The sequence below is a fragment of the Hemicordylus capensis genome, chromosome 5 (genome assembly GCF_027244095.1).
Source record: "Hemicordylus capensis ecotype Gifberg chromosome 5, rHemCap1.1.pri, whole genome shotgun sequence".
Classification (NCBI taxonomy): Eukaryota; Metazoa; Chordata; class Lepidosauria; order Squamata; family Cordylidae; genus Hemicordylus; species Hemicordylus capensis.
Window position 1 is genome coordinate 97,028,660 of NC_069661.1, and position 20,071 is coordinate 97,048,730.

At 42.7% G+C, this 20,071-nt stretch overlaps 1 protein-coding gene across 4 annotated transcripts in view; it reads left to right on the top strand.

Moving 5' to 3' along the window:
- Positions 1–20,071, top strand: part of LNX1 (ligand of numb-protein X 1) — a 135,843-nt gene that overhangs the window by 81,193 nt on the left and 34,579 nt on the right. For all 4 annotated transcript variants that reach the window (XM_053258318.1, XM_053258320.1, XM_053258319.1 and 1 more), the window contains 3 exons: positions 4,020–4,261; positions 9,075–9,230; positions 18,493–18,695. In XM_053258318.1, coding sequence (XP_053114293.1) covers positions 4,020–4,261; positions 9,075–9,230; positions 18,493–18,695 — 601 coding nt within the window. The remainder of the gene's footprint in view (positions 1–4,019; positions 4,262–9,074; positions 9,231–18,492; positions 18,696–20,071) is intronic.

Here is a 20,071-nt window from a genome sequence, read left to right on the forward strand (position 1 = left end):
ATTTCCTTCCTAGAGGGCATATGTATGAAAGTCATCCATTAACCTTAGCTGCAAGGAAAAGAAGATAACAGTAACAGAAAAGAGGGCAGGCCCATTAGAGACAGATTAAAAAGCAGAATTGATTACAACCAGGAGCCTGTTTTGACTATTGCAGTGGCAGAATGGGGTTGGTTCTGGAGATAGGTGACAGGAAATTTCCTCAAAGTGACCTGGTTTTACGGCTATTGTGTAACTCTCATTGAATACTGTAGATGCAATTCGTTTTTCCTCATACTATGGTTGTCAGACATTTCTTGGAGGGTGAAGACTTGTGTGTTCACATGCATGCACGGAGTGAAAGAGAGGAATCTGTCAAAGAGGCCCAAGTAGCAATAATCCTTGAGGGGTTTATTGGAGGGGTTTGGCGGGAAGAGTGGGTCAAGCCCACTCTCCCCACACACAAGCGGCTAGCCTGCCCTGGGTGGCTGGATTGGCTGCCCACACGATTACTGGCTCCATTACAGAGCCGGTAGGAGTGGCAGGTATTGGGGATCACCGTGCCCCTGAAGTCCTTTGTGCGGGGGATTCTGGGGAGACCCCCATGCTGGCATGCTTGATTTAGCTACCCGGTGGGGGCTCTCCTCATGAGTCACCATGGTGACTCATGATCAAGTAAATGGGGTTAGCAGAGCGCTCCGCTAACCTCATTTAATGAGAGGGACAATTAGTGGGCTATCCCCCACACACATGGGGGAAACTGGGCTGGGCTCCCTTAGCCCGGTTTCCTCCGTGCATGTGAATAGCCTCATTAAAAATGATTATATTTACATGTGGGTAATATTTGTTAGAATTCTAAAGTTTGGGTCTTCTAGGTCATGACAGTTCCCCCTACAGTCCCAGGTAGGTAGTAAAAATGAAAGGTTTATTAAGTCTCTGGTTGGGGCCCTTCATGTTTGACTTGGTGGATTACAACTTGTGCATCCCTGAACTTAACATCTTCCTTTCTCAGAAGCTTTCACCCTGGTACCTCCTATCTCTCATCCAGAATTTATTATCCTGCTCAGCTTAGGAGAAATCACCCTGCCTGAATATATAGTGTGACTTTGGTTCCCATTGAGCATGATTATAAGTTGGTGTGTGCGTTTTACAAAGTACAGATTCCACTCTGCCCGGCTCAGCCCCACACAACACTCAAGGTTAGATAACAATAGATGACTGTCTTATTTTATCCTCACAACTATCCTGTGAACAGGAGTAATGCACGGTACTTTGGCACCTGAGGCAAGATGGCAAATGCCATCTTGTCTGTGCCTCTGGCAGAGCCAAACCCCTTTAAAGACCTGCAAGGATTGGAGCCAACCTTTCCAAGCTTTGAAAATGAAGAAGGAGTGGGGAGGAGGGGAGGCTGCAATGCCAGCAGACTCCTTTTCTCTCATCACGAGTGTGAGGAGAGACGACAGCCTTCTCTCTTCTCCCCACATTCTTTGCAAAACTTGCAAGGATGAGATTGTATGGAGAAGGCTCTCTTCTCTTCACCTTCCGTGCAAAGACCCTTGAAAGCTTCACTGGGCATGTGCATGAACCTCTGGCTCCTCCTCCTTGTTCTGGATTGTGACTCTTGCCATTGTTGTCTGATTCAAGGTGCAGCTCCTGCCTACCTCTGCAGGGCTAGTTATGGGCACTTCTGCAGTTTTAGTTATAAAAAGGGGAAGGAATTGGAATTATTAAAGAGCAGTCGATTTCTGGAGTTGGTCTGTAGAAAGTCTCTTGTACTCTACTGCCCTTACTACAGAGCACGTACATGAGAGGCTCTGTAGAGTGTCTCCGCTACTCTATTGCCCTTTCATCATTTCCACTTCCTTTCTGTTTTCATTACTAGCCTGGCAGTGGTACACGAGGAATGTAGCAGTGTGTGTGCTGAATCAGGCAGCAGGAAGTATCACCACCCTGAAAGAGGATGAGGAGCCAGAGGACCATCAGAGCAGCTTTTCCTACTCAGCAAAGAGCTGCTCTGAATGTCATTGGGGAGCAGGAGCGAGCTAAGGCAGTGAGGGGTGAAGAACTGTAGAGGGAGGCAGTTGAGGCAGTAGAGGGCACCTTGCTGCCCCACTGATATCCCAGTAATTTGCTGCTTGAAGTGACATATGAATAAGCTAGGTCATCTGGTGAGCGTAATGACTAGACAGATATTTGAATCAATGCTTCCGACCCAAGAAGGCAGGAAGAGCATCACCTTTTGTCATGGCCTAACTAGCTACTGTTTTAGAAGGTAACTGAGGTCATTATTCGGTTAAAACTGTGGGGAATTTGGTGGTGGAGCTTAAGGATTTCATTAAGGCCTCCCACCACCTTTCCCTCCACAATTTGAGCTTTTATTTGAACCGGTGTTGCTCATATCCAATGCAGCACCCTATCATCTACATACCACATTGTGTGTGAGCAGAGGTTCAGTCTGATGCACCTAGATCACAGCATACACTTCCAGATGGGGTGTTCAGTGGGGATTGCTGCACTTCCCCCCACTCTTAATCTCTCTTTACAGGGGGCTCAATTTCTTTTTTGGTGGAGGGGGGAGTTCACTTCATCATCCCTTCCATTGTTCACTTGAAAATAGCCCCTACATATATATTTGGGCTTGCGGGGAAAGGGAACTGCACACCCAGCTGCATATGCAGAAACAGAGTTGTTCTGTTTGCAGCTTGAAGTGGAGGAGCAATGTTTCTGTTTCACTAAAATGCCTAGAAGAGGCCAGTGTCTTAAATAAGAGCTAGAGGTAGTGAGACATGAGCAACATTAAGAGGGACCAACTCTAGTATGCTAGCCTGTGATTCTCTTCAGGGATACTGTGGAGGGAAACAAGATTAACAACAAAGCATCTATGGGCTGCATTTGGGTATATTCAAAATTAAATTGCAAAAACTAAAAACAAAAACCAGACCCTGAGAAGTGAATTTTAAGATCATTTATTCTGTTTACTTTTTATAGCTCATAATATTCAGATGTATAGGGGATCCTGAGGAATAATGCATGTGATTATCACTAGGGAGGATGTACTGTTCTCCGTGCCCTCAATAAATGGCACCACTGCATTGCCTGCCTCTTTGCTAACTGAGTCAGCCAGGAGCATGCAAATGGGTGTCTGAATTGACTAGGGAGGAGGGAACTATATGGGAGGGGCCTTTGTTAGTAGGTCTAAACCTGAGCATGTCTGAAGCATCTCGGCTCTGGCTAACAATAGGTGGAGCAACAAGAGAGGCCTATTTCAGATCTCTTCTGGGAGCTTCTTTTACAAAGGCAGTGGGAATACTGAATCTGGACGGCAGCTGCAATTGCACTCCTGAAGTGACCGGCTGCTATGACAGACAGTGTTTGTCATGGTGCAGAACTCATCAGCCTCCTGGATGTGTGACTTTTTCTTTTCCTCAAACATAAGCTGACACAAACAAGCTTTCGTGCCTCACACTGCCCTCTTTCATTAGCCCAAAACAAAGAACTGATTATAGACTCCGTCCTTTGTTTTGATCAGTCACCTGCCAGGCTTGTCTCTCTGTTTCCTATGCAGTGGAACTGCAGCTACAAATGGGGCTGTGTTGCTAGAATGGTTTATTTACCAAAAGCAGGCTTTTCATTTGTGTTAATAATTTAATCCATCATTATGAGATGTTGTTGTCCCTCCCCCTCCTCTTTAATTATGGGGAAACATGGCATCCTTGGCATCATTTCATAGTGTTCGGTGTCTAGTATAATCCATTCTTCAATAAAATGAATTAATTCTAAGTGCTGGGCCTCTTACTTAGTCTAGGGACAGGCAATAGTTTGTTTAGAGAATTGAAGGTTGTAAGACATCCATTGTGGCTTGTGGTGCAGGCATTCACTTTTGTCTATCGTTGCCTCTGGTTAAAATGCATTTTGCAAAGTTTAAGACTGAAAAAATATCTGTTGTCTGACTCCAGGCTTGGTGGCATTCTGTTTTAAGCAGACCTAAATAGTTTTAACAATATATCCATCTTTTTCTCTCTTCTTGCCTGCTTTATCTTTAGATGTAAAGGAGCATCTCATTATGGCCTTACCAAGGAGCGAAAGCGACGTTCACAGGATGGATCTTCTGACTGTAATGCTGCTTTAACTGTAGCAGCTCTTGGCCCTGAGCTTTCTGCTGCCGCCACTATAGCCTTAATGACAGATGAGCCAGGCCTAATTAATCCAGCCTTCAGCAGCACCTCAGAGGACTGCCAGCCAGGAGCCAGCTCTGCAGATCTCAACAGGAGCAATCAAACTAGAAGTAAGAACCACTGGGAAACATCTCAGATTCTGGTCACTCCTCTCTAAATGACTCCCTCCCTCCTACTTACATGTCCATACTCTCCAGCATTTCTCCAATGGAAAATAAGGTAATGCTTGTGGATGTGTAGGGTAGGGTTGTGCACAAAATGCTATTTGGATGCCGAATAGCAGCACATCCCTTTAACATGGAGGGGAGCAGATCCATACCTGCTCCTCAGTTGCTCAATGCCACTTCCTTAATCGCTGCCCCCCCCCCACTGCCAGCACCGGTGGTGCTCTCTACATGTGCGGAGGCCATGTGCATGTTGGTGTCACACAGGGGCAGCTGGGGGAGAGCACTGCTGGCACAAGATGAGAGTTGGGGGGGTGTGATTAAGGAAGTGGCAGCGAGCAGCGGAGGAGCAGGTATGGATCTGCTCTCCTCCATGTCAACGGGGATGTGTAATCCCTCTGTATTAAAAGGATGTGTTGCGATTCGGTGTCTGAATTGAGTTTTGTGCACATCCCTAGTGTAGGGAGTGTAGCCAACTAAAGTGGGAGACTTGGCATACAAATCTAACTACAAGCATGCCATAAATGGAAAGCAGGTAATCAAATGCGTGTAGAGTACATTGTTCCAAATTACCAAAGCAAATGAGCCAAATCCATACCTGCTAATATTTTACAGGTGAAAATAGGGAGTCACTTGTAATAATCAATCCTCATTCCAATCCTCATACTGCCCAAGCCCACCACCAACTGTAACACATTGCTGAAGATTAGATTCCAGTTGCTGTATACTCTGCACTGCATAGTGTTGTGCATCAATTTACAGTTGTGCTTCTAAGCACCCATGACCCAGTTAGAGATTTCATTTCTAGAGAGTCTGGGGAGGGAGGTAAATCCAGAAGAACGACAGCTCTAGCAACTCACATGAAGGAGAGTGATTTACCAGGTAAAGATTCTAGAAAATAGGGACTGTCCCAGTTAAGTTAGGACAGTAGAAGCCTAGGCATGTCAGAAATCATGTTTTACTGTTTTTGAGAGGAGAAAAACCTGCTTAACATCTGCTCGTAGTTTGGAATAAAAGTTGACATCTTGATGAGCAGCTGACAAAATAAAGATGAGCTGTGAAGTTAAATGTAATAATCTGTGGGGGTCCTGCTAATAATCTTATGGGGCCTGTAATCATCTGTTAGCCAGAGTTGGGATATTTCTAAATCAGCTTCATACCTCATGAAGTACAAAGTAAGAATAGGGAGGACTGTTCAGATCTTATTTTGAATGTAGGAAGAGTGCTACCAATGGTCCTGAAATCAAAGAGGGCAGGGAATTGATACAGAAGGCAAACATGTAAATTTCAGAATTTATTATATGTGGTCAGATCTGGCCACAAACAAACCACATTGCAATTCTTTACTTGCTGGAGCAATCTCCAGGAAATGACCAGAAGCATATGTCTTGGTAACGTTTTGTTGGAGTGGTACGATGTGGGTAATGAGACTCACAAATTGCACAGAAGGTCCACACACTTTCCAAGACATGTGCCTTATCTGTTATTTCCAGTGTTGTAAAGATGTGTGTCTTTTCTGGCTTCCCTATACATGCACTTGCTGTATGTTTGTTTATTCAAGTTAAGAACATAAAGAGAGCCCTGCTGAATCAGGCCGAGCGATATCTAATCCAGCATCTTATTGTAAGGGAAGAATGGCAGTTCAGTCCCCAAATAGCAAAGCAAACCCAGTTTGGTGAGAAAGCAGAAAAGCAAGAGGTCTTCAGACAATTATTGTATTATAGTATTGAAGAACTACAAGGACTTATTTAAAGAAAAGGTTACAAACAAATGTAGAAAAGCCTGCATTTTATTTCAGCTGTAGCTCATGGCTGAAGAGAGAGATCAAAACAAACAGCCATCTCTGGAGAGACAAAATGGAGACTAACACTGGAAGAACAAAGAGGGGACGAGTCCAGCTCTTTTATCCATGACCCTAAAAAAACCCCAGTGGTCACTATGAGACATTGCAGTTGAGAGCTGATGCTGCCAGGGTCCTAGCTCCAACACTTATTTCCCACAGAGGCCAACCAGATTCTTCTGGGGAACCCATAAGTAGGAGATGAAAACATACTTCTTCTCCTGCCATTGTTCTCCTGCAACTGGTATTCAGAAGCATATTGCCTATGAATCTGGATGTAGCTGGCCATCTAATTTGCTTTTAAAGTTATCTAAGTAAGTGGCATTCACTACATTCTGTGGCAGTGAATTCTATAGATTAAGTGTGTGATGTGTGAAGAAGTACTTCCTTTTATCCATCTTAAATCTCCTGCTAATGAGTTTCACTAGATGAGCCCCAGTTCTAGCATTGTGAGAGAGGAAGAAAACCTTCCCCACACCATACATAATATTTGGACTAGAAAAGGCTGGCTGCAAACAGAGGGTTTATATAGGAACCCCATCCCTTCCTGCAGTTCAGGCTGGTCCTGATCCAGTGCAGGAGCCAGAGCTGGCCTCCTCCTCCTCCTGAGTAGACCCATAGGAATGAAGGCCCTAGGCAGCCAGGTGAGCACTTTGCATCTAGTGTAGTTTGGCCCTGGCATGGCACTCCCTCTGTTCTTGGAGTCCCAGGGTTGATAAAGGGGGTTTGGGGATAGGATAGGAGCCTCACTGGGGAATCTGAGTCCCCAGAACTCCAGGACTCCACTAAGGGCATGATGGAAGGAAAAGCAACAAACACTGGTTGCATAGGATCTGTTGGATCTGGGGGCGTTGCGTTTGGTCAGGGGTTTCAGCTGGGGCATACACCTCCTCCTCCTCCTAGTACAGATGTGCACAAACTTGTTCAGCGTCCTATTCGTAGAGTGATGAACAGGTTCAGAACCCTGTATTCAAACAGGTTCGTACACGGGGGCGGGGACACCTCTAAGGACGGGGAAGGGTGCACTTACCACCCCCCGCCTCATTTCACCCATTGGCGCTCCTATGAAAACCAGACCAGTGGGATGGCAGCATACCTCCCTGCCGCCCCATCTCCTCTTTGGTCTGGAAGTGACCGGAAGTAGCGTACATGCACATGTCGGTGTGCGCGCATACAAGCACAGTGTGCGCACATGCACACGCTACTTCTGGTCACTTCTGGACCGAAGAGTGGGGTACACTGCCGCCCCACCGGTCCATTTTTCAAGGGAGCGCCAGTAGGGGAAACATGGTGTGGGGGGGAGTGCATCCTCCCCATCCTTAAAGGTGTCCCCCCGCCTTTGAACTGGCCCCCGCCAGTTCTGTGCACATCCCTACTTCCAAGAGGGTGCCCTCCACAATGGAGTCTTGGTGGATCCTGACAGAAGCAGAGAGCATGAATTGTTGCTCCAGCAATAGTCTGTAGCCCAATAGTCCTACAGTAAGGTGAGTGTCCCAAACGCTACCTCTTCAGAGGGAAACTACTTGGGCAAAAGGGCAAACTTGTGAATCATAGGAGGGAGGCAAGGCTACCTCCTCAGAAACCTAGGTTGGAGGCATCATTGGCCCTGAGAGCTCCCGTTCCAGAGAAGTCTGATGTGGCAGTTACTTCTAAGGTTCTCTCCTGGTATGGTTCCAGAACTTGGTTTTCTCCATCCTCCGTGTCATCAGTCACTTCCTCTAGTAGCAGGAGTTCTGAGCCTTGAGCCATGACACATTATGTTTTAGAACCAGTGCTCTGAAACAAAGTGATAAAGAGGTTTTTGCAATACATCCAGGGGAAGCAATCATAGCTTCTAGCACAGAATGTATCATTTCTCTCAATTATTTTAAAATAACCCATGCTATGACTTTAGCTTTGACATTAGCACTCTGATAAATGCTTCCATCATACTCATAATTGACCATATTGATTGGAATGACATTCCATGGTGCCAGTGCAGAATGTTTCTTGTTAACAATGTATTCATAAGAACAGCTGTGCTGGATCAGGCCCAAGGCCCATCCAGTCCAGCATCCTGTTTCCCACAGTGGCCCACCAGGCCTGCAGGTCCATTTGGGGTTAAGTACAACACGAGAACACCTTAAGTGGCGTGGCAGGGAAATGCATGACTAACAAGCAGAAGGTTACTGGTTCAAATCCCCGTTGGTACTATATCGGGCAGCAGTGATAGAGGAAGATGCTGAAAGGCCTTATATCATACTGCGTGGGTGGAGGTAATGGTAAACCCCTCCTGTATTCTACCAAAGAAAACTACAGGGCTCTGTGTGCTCCAGGAGTCGAAATCGACTTGACAGCACACTTTACCTTACAACATGAGAGGCCATACGTAATGCTGAAGTAAGATTTGTTTATTTCAGCATTATCTCCGTCATTTAGTAGCTCCTTCTTGGCTGCTTCTCATGCTGGTAAACTGCACAGGACTACCCCGCACTTCTCCCCAGCATATGATCAAGGGTGGAGGAAATGCTGTCAGAGCCTGTGCTCACCTCCCACACAGTCACTTCCCAAAGTGCAGAACTCTCAAAACTGTCTGTAGAATCCAGAGGAAAGCGTTGTGGTATGCAAGGACAAGACAGTGGAGTTGAATCATGAATATTAATGGTTTAATGAGATATATATTATTTACAGAGAGGCAAGTGCAATCTGCCTTCAGTGCTCTTGCTGCTGGCTGTTTGTTAGCCTCTACTCCAGGACTGGAATAAAAGTAACTAAAGCATCATTCAAAAGCTGGTCTAGATCAAGGAATGGATTAACCAAAAATACCACACTGTCCTGCCCAGTTTACCATCATGAGAACCAGTCTATTGATTCTATGGTCCAAACCTACTTCATCCTATCCCTTTTAAAACTTGCTCTCTCTCCTTCTTTCTGCCACAGCTCGACATTTTGAACGTTCAACTATAAGAAGCAGGTCTTTTAAAAAAATAAACAGAGCTTTCAGTGTTCTTCGAAGGACAAAAAGTGGCAGTGCTGTAGCAAACCATACTGAACGGGAACAAGAGAATATTGAAAATATGGTTGCTTCAGAGGAAGGTAATAATTTTTCTGTTTATATATCTATAATACCATTTCTTTGACAATTAAATACAATTATTCTAGATTTATTTATATTTATTTCATTTCATTTCATTTCACCGTATCTATCTATCTATCTATCTATCTATCTATCTATCTATCTAGTTTGTAGACCACAAACAATTTTTAATCAGTTTTATGTTGTTGTAAACTGCCCAGAGACAGCTCTGAGCAGTGTAAAACATAAAACTGATTAAAAATGAAAACCTTAAAACAATTAAAAACAAATATAAAAACTATATATTTGTAAAACTTTATTATTTAGTTTTAACCTGCAAAGAGTACCCCAAAATGGAAAATATATTTTATGGGGAATTGCATAGGAATCCTCCAAAAACAGAATGCACAAAATGGAAGCATTCATGGTGTAATACTTAAGCAGAGTATTCACCCTCTCCTTCACTTAGAACACTATGCATTGGGTGGGTCATCTATACAACATGATGCACAGAAATTAATACAGTACACAAGAGAACTTCCCAGTGGATTGTGCCATTGGTTGGGAATGTTGATCAAGCCACTTTGAGTTTTGCATACTGTATGATAATTTTATTTCTTTTTAATGGGAGAAATGAAAGCAATTCTTCATCCATGTGGGCTGACAAAAACTGAGGGAATGCATTTTATTCCATCACAAAATATTTAGCCCATTCACCCATACATACTTAGGCATACAGAGAGCAGGCGCTACTCATCTTTCTTTCCTTTCCTTAGGGCTGTTCTCACAATCATTACCTGGGCAGGACAAGCATCCTACCCTGCTTCAGGAGCTGTGTGAGCTAGGTCAGAGGAGAGTAAAGTGGGAGGCAGGTGCAAGTTCCAACAGCATTTCTCCCACCTTGATAATAGGCTGGGTAGGACGATGCCATTAGAACCCGCTTCTGCCTCCAACACAATCACTTTCCCCTTTTCCAACCTTGCTTTTAACTTGCACACAAAAAATCGGGAGCGCACACAGTTCCCGAAGCTGGGTAGGATATTTGTTCAATCCAGTTAATGGTCATGAGAACAGCTCTCTTATCTTACTCCCTGATTCTAAGGCTTATATCAACATTATGCCAACATCACAGAGAGATGTTCTGGCATACATGCTAAGAAATGGGGTGCATTTCTTAGCAGCAATCTGAGTGGTTAAAAATTAAAACCAGGGCTTTTCTCAGGTCTATACATGAAGTAAAATTTAAATTATACATTTTGGACAGTTGGTATTTGGGGGGAAATGGCTGCTTAGGTCTGGGCCCCATTATAGCTCCACTGTGATCAAAGACTATGGCTTTAGGTTGCAGACTTCGATATCAGAAGAGTTGAGGTTTGGAGAAAACAACAGTTAAGCAAAGTTCAAATTCCTGTTGGTTGCAGCTGTTACCATCTAGTTTCTAGAATCATCTTGATCCATCAAAATTGGTATTCATTTAATCCTGTCAAGGTTCAAGAGCTGGCTGTTGCTAAAATTATATTTCCTACTTCATACTTTCTCTGAGGTCAGCTGCAGTTCATACGGTTTAACTGCCAGTATTATTGTAACTTTCGTTTCGGTATCTGTCAGCTTAGCTTCAATTTATGTCTAGACGTATGTCCCCTGACAGTAAACATTTAGTCAAAGTGAGATTTTAAAAGATCCAGGTTTGTCCCTGTATCAAGGCCTACATAGAAAGACAGAGAAGGGAGAGGCCACCAGGGAACAAGTAGCAGTTTAATGCTTCTTAAGCCACCTCAAACATATTTAAGAAGTAGCTGAATGCTTGTTTTACCAATAGTCAGTCTGCAAATTTATGAGAGAGAATTATAGGAATATCCTTTTCCTTCTTAACTTTGTGTCTGTTTTGCTTCCATTCTCCTCCATTATGCTGCACTTCACCCACTGTATCCCTACTAAAATCTGGTGGGATGGACAATTAATGGAGTACACATTTCTGAGGGATCTATACTGCCAGGATGGATTCTTATCCTTCCAGTGTTAGCTATGTTTCAACACATACAGGTGCGGCAGGGGAGCAACAAATGAGTTGCAGGTGCAGCTCATTCCCACTCTCCTTTTCTGGCCCCAACCACCTCACTCTGCCTTGTTTTGCCTGCCAGCTCGTTAACCTTAGGTGCATGAGCTGGTTATTTGCCCAGTTGGGGAACCAGGCAAATAATCCACCTGCATGCCTGCGACTCACATGGTGGTGGCAGGTGCCACGAGTTGGTTGGATCAGGGAGAGGAGAGTAGGAAGCCACACCTGTCATTCATGTACTGCCCCCCTGCCCCACCTGTATGGGCCACTCCTAGTTTCATCACTGCTATGCCACACCACTTTTGTGATCTTTCCTGATTTGCAGTGGTCTCCTTGAAAGAATTTATTTCTTTATTTATTTAACTTATTTTTATACTGCCCAAAACACAAGTTCTCTGGGCGGTTTACAAAACAATAAAAACAACCAATAAAAAGATTGACACATTTCAACAATTACGATTTTAAAAGTTAAAACTATTAAAACACAATGAAAACAATATCTAATTAAAAGCCTGGGAGAACAAATGTTTATTTATTTATTTTTACATTTATATCTCGCTCTTCCTCCAAGGAGCCCAGAGCGGTGTACTACATACTTGAGTTTCTCCTCACAACAACCCTGTGAAGTAGGCTGAGAGAGAAGTGACTGGCTCAGAGTCACCCAGCAAGTCTCATGGCTGAATGGGGATTTGAACTTGGGTCTCCCCGGTCCTAGTCCAGCACTCAAACCACTACACCACGCTGGCTTAACTGCCTTTTAAAAAGTTGTAAGAGGTGGGGAGGCTCTTATTTCAGCAGGAACTGTGTTCCAAAGCCTTGGAGCAGCAATGGAGAAGGCTCATCCACGAGTAGCCACCAGATGAGCTAGTGGCAACTGCAGACGGAGCTCTCCAGATGATCTCAATGGGTGTGGTTCATAGCAAAGATGACGTTCTCTTAAATACCCAGGGTCCAAGCTGTTTAGGGCTTTATAGGTTATAACCAAAACCTTGTACTTTGCCCAGAAACTTATCGGCAGCCAGTGTAGATCTTTTAAGATAGGAGTGATATGGTCTCTCTGAGATGACCCAGAGACCAACCTGGCTGCCGCATTCTAGAATAACTGCAGTTTCCGGACTATGTACAAAGGCAGCCCCACATAGAGCACATTGCAGTAGTCAAGTTGTCATTAATTTGCCATGGGCATCACATTTACTATTATTAAGCTCATGCAAATTTGTTATTGTGGCAGAAAGTAGAATTATTATTTAGAACATAATCAGTGCTATTCAAAAAAGCCTTTTCTAGTGGAACTGAAATGCTTGAATGAGCCTTTTCTTGTGGGATCAAAACACTAATGGCATCAAAAGATCATGAGTTCCCAATGCCTGACTTTTAGGTGTTGGGATGGAATGGCCCTTTGTGAAACCATCCCTATGATAGAGAGCTCAGGAGGGGAGATTTCTTTATCTGCCTCAGCTACAGCAGAAGTGCACAGGTAAGGGAACACTGCTAATTAATATTGTTTGGAGACATGGAGTTAAAGTTTCAAATAAAGTGGTTTATTTAGGAAATTCATCAGGGAGATAGATGAGACCTATCATTCCTCATTGCTAGCTACATATGGGAAGAAGGGAAGGGAGACGATGGAAGTCTCTCTCTCAGGTGAGAGAATGAAACCTGAGACTATCAGAACAGAGAAAGCATCAGGGAAATCAGAGTAGAGAAAGCATGGTCAGAAGGGGAATGCCCTTACTGGCTGTCTACCCGTCGTGCCCTTAGTGGTCAATAGGGTTTGAGGTGCTAAGAGTCAATGCCATCAGGAGCTGCATCTCCAACATCTATGGGACGCTTTCCAGATTACAGCTAAAAACCCCTCAGAATGCTTTGGCTTGGCAGAATCGAATTAAATGTGGATTTGCGTTTTATGGATTTGCACAACGTAATTAAAGGGTGTTGTGCAAATCCACCAGCAGGGGGAGCAGTCTTTTCTAGTTTGCCCAAAACTCCCAAAAATGGCAAAATACAGCTATTTTTTAACAACATTGTAGGACTAAAATGCAAGGATATAACAAGGCATTGGAAATGTGAACGGCACCTTGCTGACAAGCGCAGAGAGATGTCGATACACAGGCAATATGGAAGCACACTTTGCAGATCCGTAGTGACATTGTGGTAAGGGTTAATCTTGAAAGCGCCCTGTGTTAAGGTTGGAGCATATAACATATTTGTCCTTACCCTCTGCATTTCCCAACATAAATTCTGAATACTTCATTTTGATGAGAGGAATTGGGATTTGATGCAGAGTAAAATGAGTAAAAAAAACACCCAGCAACCCAGCTCTGTTCACTGACTAGAGACGGTATAAACACGACATGTATTTCATAACAGAAAGTGTGAATGACTTTTTTAAAAAACCCAAACACACAACTGTTTACTGAGAGTTTCAGGTTCCTGCATATGAAGCCTAGGGGGATGACTTATAATGGACAAAAAGGTAAATGAAACATAAGAACCAAAAACATAACACAACAGATAATTTATGCTAGAGATTGGTCAAAATCCTAATTAGCCAGGCCTGTGGAGACAGTTTTGATTCTGGGTTGGAGTTTGCTGTCCAAATATGGCAAAACTCTGCTAGTAGCAATCTGGATGGAGCAGACAGATGACTTGGTGATAAGCAGAGCATAAATAGCTAGATAACTGAAGAAATCTGGTAGGATTTCCACTGTTTAGGATAAGTCGTTGATGTAGTTTGCCTACGCAAAGCAGAAAGAGGAGCAGAGAAAAGGGAAATGTGATTAGTGACCCAGCTAAATAGGATCTCACTCAAATTCATGGAGGTATTTTTAACTTTGTAAAAATCACATCTAAGTAGTTCTACCCAAGCCAATTTTGAAAAGATATATAAGAAATTAATTGAAAATGGTACAATCCTTCAGAGGAAACTGCTTCACTAAAGAATATGTAAATGTATAAAGTGTTTTCTTGCCACTGTAATGATACAAAGTCCATAGGCAAATACAGTAACAAAACAAAAGCTTGCACAGGTAAATGTGAGTGACAATAACATCAATGCATGTACTAAATTAACACAGCTGCTTGTATGTACGGTAAAGGTAAAGTGTGCCGCTACGTTGATTTTGACTCCAGGCACCTACAGAGCCCTGTGGTTTTCTTTGGTAGAGTATAGGAGGGGTTTAGGCCTGGCTTTTTACCTCACTGCTTCTGCTAGTTTTCCCTCCTCCCCTTGAATTCAGAAGGAAGTTGACCTAGAAGTTGTCTAACCATGCTTTAGCAATCAGTGAAATTAATAGTCAGTCAGCCAGTCAGTCAATTTTATTACAGCCATTGGCCAGCCAATAGTTTTACTTGTCTAGAGTTACTCCCTGAATTAATAGCTTTTCTTAAACGTTTCTGAGGGCTGGAACATGGGACCTTGTATCCTGAAGTTCTTGAGCTATTTGGAAGTAAGTGTGTTCTCAGTACTCAGAGACCTCTTCAGGCAGATAAAACTAAGAACAGGAGTGTGCAACCTTAGCACTTCCAGTTGGTTGTCAGTATGAAACCTCTGGATTGGCCAGGCCTGATATAAATACTAGTAGCCTGGACACCTTCCCTTGCTTGGTTAACTGAGCAATACTTTTTGCTATTGCTTTTCAAGCTCCAGCTCCAGCAACTGATCTCAGTTCTAGCTCTCCCAGCCCTGAGATCTTTTAACTGGAGATACAGGAAATTGAACCAGGCAGAGACCTCATACATACAAAATATGCAAGGCAACATTGATCTATCAGCTCTCCACTATATAGTATTATTATTTTACATTTATATCCCGCTCTTCCTCCAAGGAGCCCAGAGTGGTGTACTACATACGTAAGTTTCTCTTTCACAACAACCCTGTGAAGTAGGTTAGGCTGAGAGAGAAGTGACTGGCCCAGAGTCACCCAGCTAGTATCATGGCTGAGTGGGGATTTGAACTCGGGTCTCCCCGGTCCTAGTCCAGCACTCTAACCACTACACCACGCTGGCTCAGGTTGGTTTACTTGTATAAAACCTATACAAATATTAAGAAGTTATTAAACCTGCTGTCAAATCTCAGAAAAATTCCCATGAGTATAATAATTCAAGACACATTTTTAGTGTTGTCCTAAATTCTTCCAGTTGAGAAGAATTGTGCTAAACTGAGCTGATGGTTCTTTCCTGTGTTGTTTGCCATTGTAACAGTATCACTGGCAATGTTAATGAGAATTGCACACAAAACAAGTAAGTAATTATTCAGAAACCAAACACCAGATATTTCTGTAGGCAGATAATGTTTTATGATTATTGACAGATCCAGTGTGTCCCATACTACTCCTCGTACCCCAGTCACAAAAGTACACAGAAGAATCACAAAGCAGAATCGGCCAAAGCAAGACCCAAAGCATACTTCTTTCTAGAGTCAGCAGTTCATCGATATGTAAGAAATGGAAGTTTAAGGGGGCAAAGAAAGGTATGCTACAGTCAGGGTTTTCCTTTCCTGGAAAACTTTTTAAAATGGCATGGAAAACAGCTAATAAAAGGAATTAGAACACCAGAGACAGGAAAGCAAGGTTGTTTTGAATGGCATGTAGAATGTGGCTTAGGTCTCACATAAAGTGAGATTTGTAGCTACTGGATCAGGTGAGTCATGTCGGTATATTTTTGTATTCAACTATAAAAATGACTACCCTGAAATAGTTGTCAGTGTCCTCCGATTTCAACTGTGAATATGCTGTGAATGTGAGGAACTTGTGTGCAAACAGTTATCATAGTGATACATTCATCAGAGACTCAGAATTGCCTACAGTCCTCTGTTGAGTGTACTCACTATTTTATTCTGTCTAATCTATCTATCTATCTATCTATCTATCTAATTTGTAAACTGCCCCAAACTTCCCTCTCTGGGCAGTGTACAAATCTGCTACACTATGGCAAATACAAGTTGGCTTCTTCATAATGGCTCTAGGAGGCAGGTAATAGAAATATTAAATCTGATGTTGCAGTGTTTGCTTCTATTAATATACTTGGGGTTGGTTCAGATGATACCTCATTTGACTGGCCCACCCCATGTGTTTTAAGACACGAGCAGTCCCTGAGTGCACATCTGATTCAGGATCAGAGCACTGGGATGAGGAGAAATATGTGCTCACAGTGTGCTCACATCTTAATCATATGGAGCTGGTCAGTTAGGCAAAGTATTGTCTGAACTGTCCTATGAAGTTTTTATCAGTAGCTGAAAGCTAGATAGAACTCCAGTACTATTATAACTGTAGTTTAATTGTCAGTACTTTGAAATAGGAAAGGATAGGAGTAGGGTGAAGCTAATTGTCAAAACAGTGGAACTTAAAATTGACAAGTGGTCCCTGACAAAATTGCAGGACTTTTGCAAGGCCACGAGTGCTCTCAGCCATGAAGTTAGCCAATGACATTGGATTTGTCCTGGTGGGTCACGATCCCCAACCAAGTTGTGCTGTAATCTAAAGTGTATTGCACCACCGTTTTCTTCTTCTTCTGTTTACATTTTAAGGTGAAAGAAAGTAAAAGGGTACAAGAAAGGGGTGTGTGTAAACAAAGATAAAGTTATAAAGACAGATAGAAGGTATGTTTGGTCCCCTGATATAAAAAGGAAATGTGATACATAAGGTGAAAGTGAGTTGCATATTGCAGATTGTTTTCAAAAGCGGGCCCCAAGTCTGAAGATAGCTTTTCAGACTTTTGTTTGCTATGTAAACTGCTTTGAAAACTTTTTTTTGTTGAGAAGTGGTATATAAACATTTATAATATAATAAATGACCTAATGGGAAAAGGTGCCCAGAAAATGAATTGAAATAAAAGTCCTCCACCCTATCATGGCACAGAAATACAGTACAATTGTAAGCAGGTTGGTCTAACCAAGTGATAAGGTTTATTTAAAAGAAAGACAGAAAAAAAGCTTGGTAACAAAAGTGGTGGGTTTTGCTCCCAGTCGGCCCTTCGTAGACAAGGTAGAGAGGATTTATTTATCTCAGCAGGAAATTCTCAGGTAGAGTTTTTGCATTTATTTTGATGCTTCAAAAAGTAGTTAAATAAAGTAGTTAAATAAATAAAGTTAAATAATGAAAATAGGACTTTTGTAATTGAGGCCTCTTCTAGCCTAGCAATCATAAAAATATTTCTTACGCCAATATTTCTGGAGATACCAGGCCAGTCCTGGAGGGTTTGCAACCCTGGCCCGAAGGGGGATGAAAGTGAAATGGCACCAGTGTGCTTTTCCTCTTCTTAATAGAAGAGGAAGGGAGGGAGGGGGAGAGATTTGAAGGGTGGAAGGAACTGGGAGTGTGATTAAAGTAGAAAAAAGAAAGGGGAGGGGAAAGAGGGGTGCCATTTGGTGCCCTGCTTCATGCAGCAAAATGTCAGGAGCTGACACTGCTCCTAGAATGAGTTTATCTATACAGCAGGACCAGGCAGGCACCTGGCACAATTCAGTTGGTGCCTGCCTGCTCACCATAGAAGCAATGTATGAATGTGGACTGTTGTACTGCTGTTTATGATGTGGCCAGTTTCCTATAGAAACTCAGAATGCACTTCTGTACTTTAATATGTCTAAGGACACAATCAGCTTGCCTGGGGAATGCTTCATCTAGAGTTGCAAGCAATCCTTGATGCAGCCCTGTGGACTCACTGAGATTTCTAGAAATGACAGGCATTTAGTCCAGCAGTTTCTCCTAACTTGTATGACATCTTGCCCTCACTCTGAGTGTCGCCTTTCTACTGTGGTGGTTGGCTGTCCATCACTAAACAGAGAAGAGGTTTAGCCTAAATGTGATTGTAGGATTGGGTCCTTAGTGAATATTATTTTTTGTTCTCTAAGGCATTCTCACAGAAGCTGCAGCAGCTTTTCTTTAAATCTTTATCCTCTGCATAAATAATTGGTAATGGTAGAGGTCATTCATGCTTGTGCTATGTACTGTTGAATCATTAGTCTGACAGAGCAAGTTGCTTTATATAAAAAGAGATGACGGAGAAAAGAACTGATTTCAAAAAGATAAAGATTCGCTTGCATTATTTGGCTTTAAACAAAAAAATCCTTCCATCGCCATGAACCAGCAGGGATGTAATCTCTCTCCATTTTAACATATAGCAAATCTGTTAAAACCTATTTGTGAAAAATCTGCATATTTTGCATTGAAGGTTTAAAAAAAAATCTAAATTCCAAATTAAGGCCTGTTCTGTGTGCATTTCAGTCTTCCCAAGGTTATATCACCTCATCCCAGATGGCGAAATTACCAGCATTAAGATCAGCCGTAGTGATCCCAATGAAAGCCTTGCCATTAGGATTGTGGGCGGCAGTGAAACACCATTGGTTCATATAATTATACAGCACATATATCGAGATGGAGTCATTGCCAGGGATGGAAGATTACTGCCGGGGGACATGATACTGAAGGTACGCTCTTACAGAAGTGAATGCAAATGTGAAGAGACTTTAATAACATAAGAAGAGGCAGAGCTTTTTAAAAGGAGTTTCTAATGTGGTTTAAGGGCATAGCAAGCAACATTCTGAGGCTACATAGAAGAGGAGGAGGTGGTGATTGAAAGGGGGAAAAAGAACAACAAATTCCTCCTCTATCAAGCTCACTCATTCATTTTGAGGTCAAACACAGGAGGGTCTTTTCAACAATTTTATTTATTTGTTATTTCTCTGTGTAAACTGCCCTGAACCATTTCTGGAAGGGTTGTCTAGAAATTGAATAAATAAATAAAATAAACAATAATCCATAATCCAGTTAAACCATAGTATTTCAATTAAGATTTCCCATTGGCATGGCTAAATAGGCCTAAATCCAGTTCCCTATAACATGATTGCAAATAGACTAATCCATCTTTTAAGGGCCACTGCAGAGCCAAATTAGACTTTACGAGTGATGTACAGAGCAGCAACCTCTTAACTCCTCTCTGCATCTCTCTAGTAGTGTCTGCTAAAAGTCACAGTGAGAGTCTTCCCCTTTCCCCAGTAACCAATGAAGTTCAGTGGACACAGGAAGGCCCTGAGCATGATTCTCTCATGCCGCATTTCTTTAGTAGACGTTACCAGGGAGATTTAGGGCTGCCAGTGACAGCTACGTGTCTCTCCCATAGGCATCTTGTTGGCTCCCAATCAAACAATAGACTCTCAATCAGGTATACAATAAGATATATACCTGAAAAGCTAAGAGTATAAATGCAGCAAACATAGGCTTATAAACAAAGACATGTATCATACAAGTATGCTTGTCAAGGCACACTTCTGACTGGTTGCAGCACCTTCTTAATGTATACTCAGAGGCAAATCAGGTTTGTGTCTGTGTCATGTGAGAAATGGCCTTAATATGCACAGCCATCCATAGAAAAAGCATACACAGTAGACTGCTATATGTTTCATAGATTTGTCTCTACACACTGACATGCAAGCAAAAGACTAGGTTCCACCAAATGCACTGAGGCATTAAGTTCCCACAACTCTCTCTGATGGTGGATTGTGATAGTACTGGTCATCAGCTGTCAGGGAAGTACTAGACTGAAGTCACAGTCAGTATCAAGTAGCTGAAATCTGAGCCTGTTTCTCCAACCTCCACCTGCCTGCCTCAGTCCATCCATCCTTCCTTCCTTCCAAAGATATTAACTTGTCAAAATCACATCCATAGAATCTTCAGCTGTAATTTGTTGAGTGTTTGGTCCTGATTTTGCGGCTTAGCTGAGCCATTTTCCATTTGGTATGGATATGGTAGTCTCTGGATCCTTGTCCCCTAAAACAGCTTTGCCAGTATTTTTAGTTACAGAATG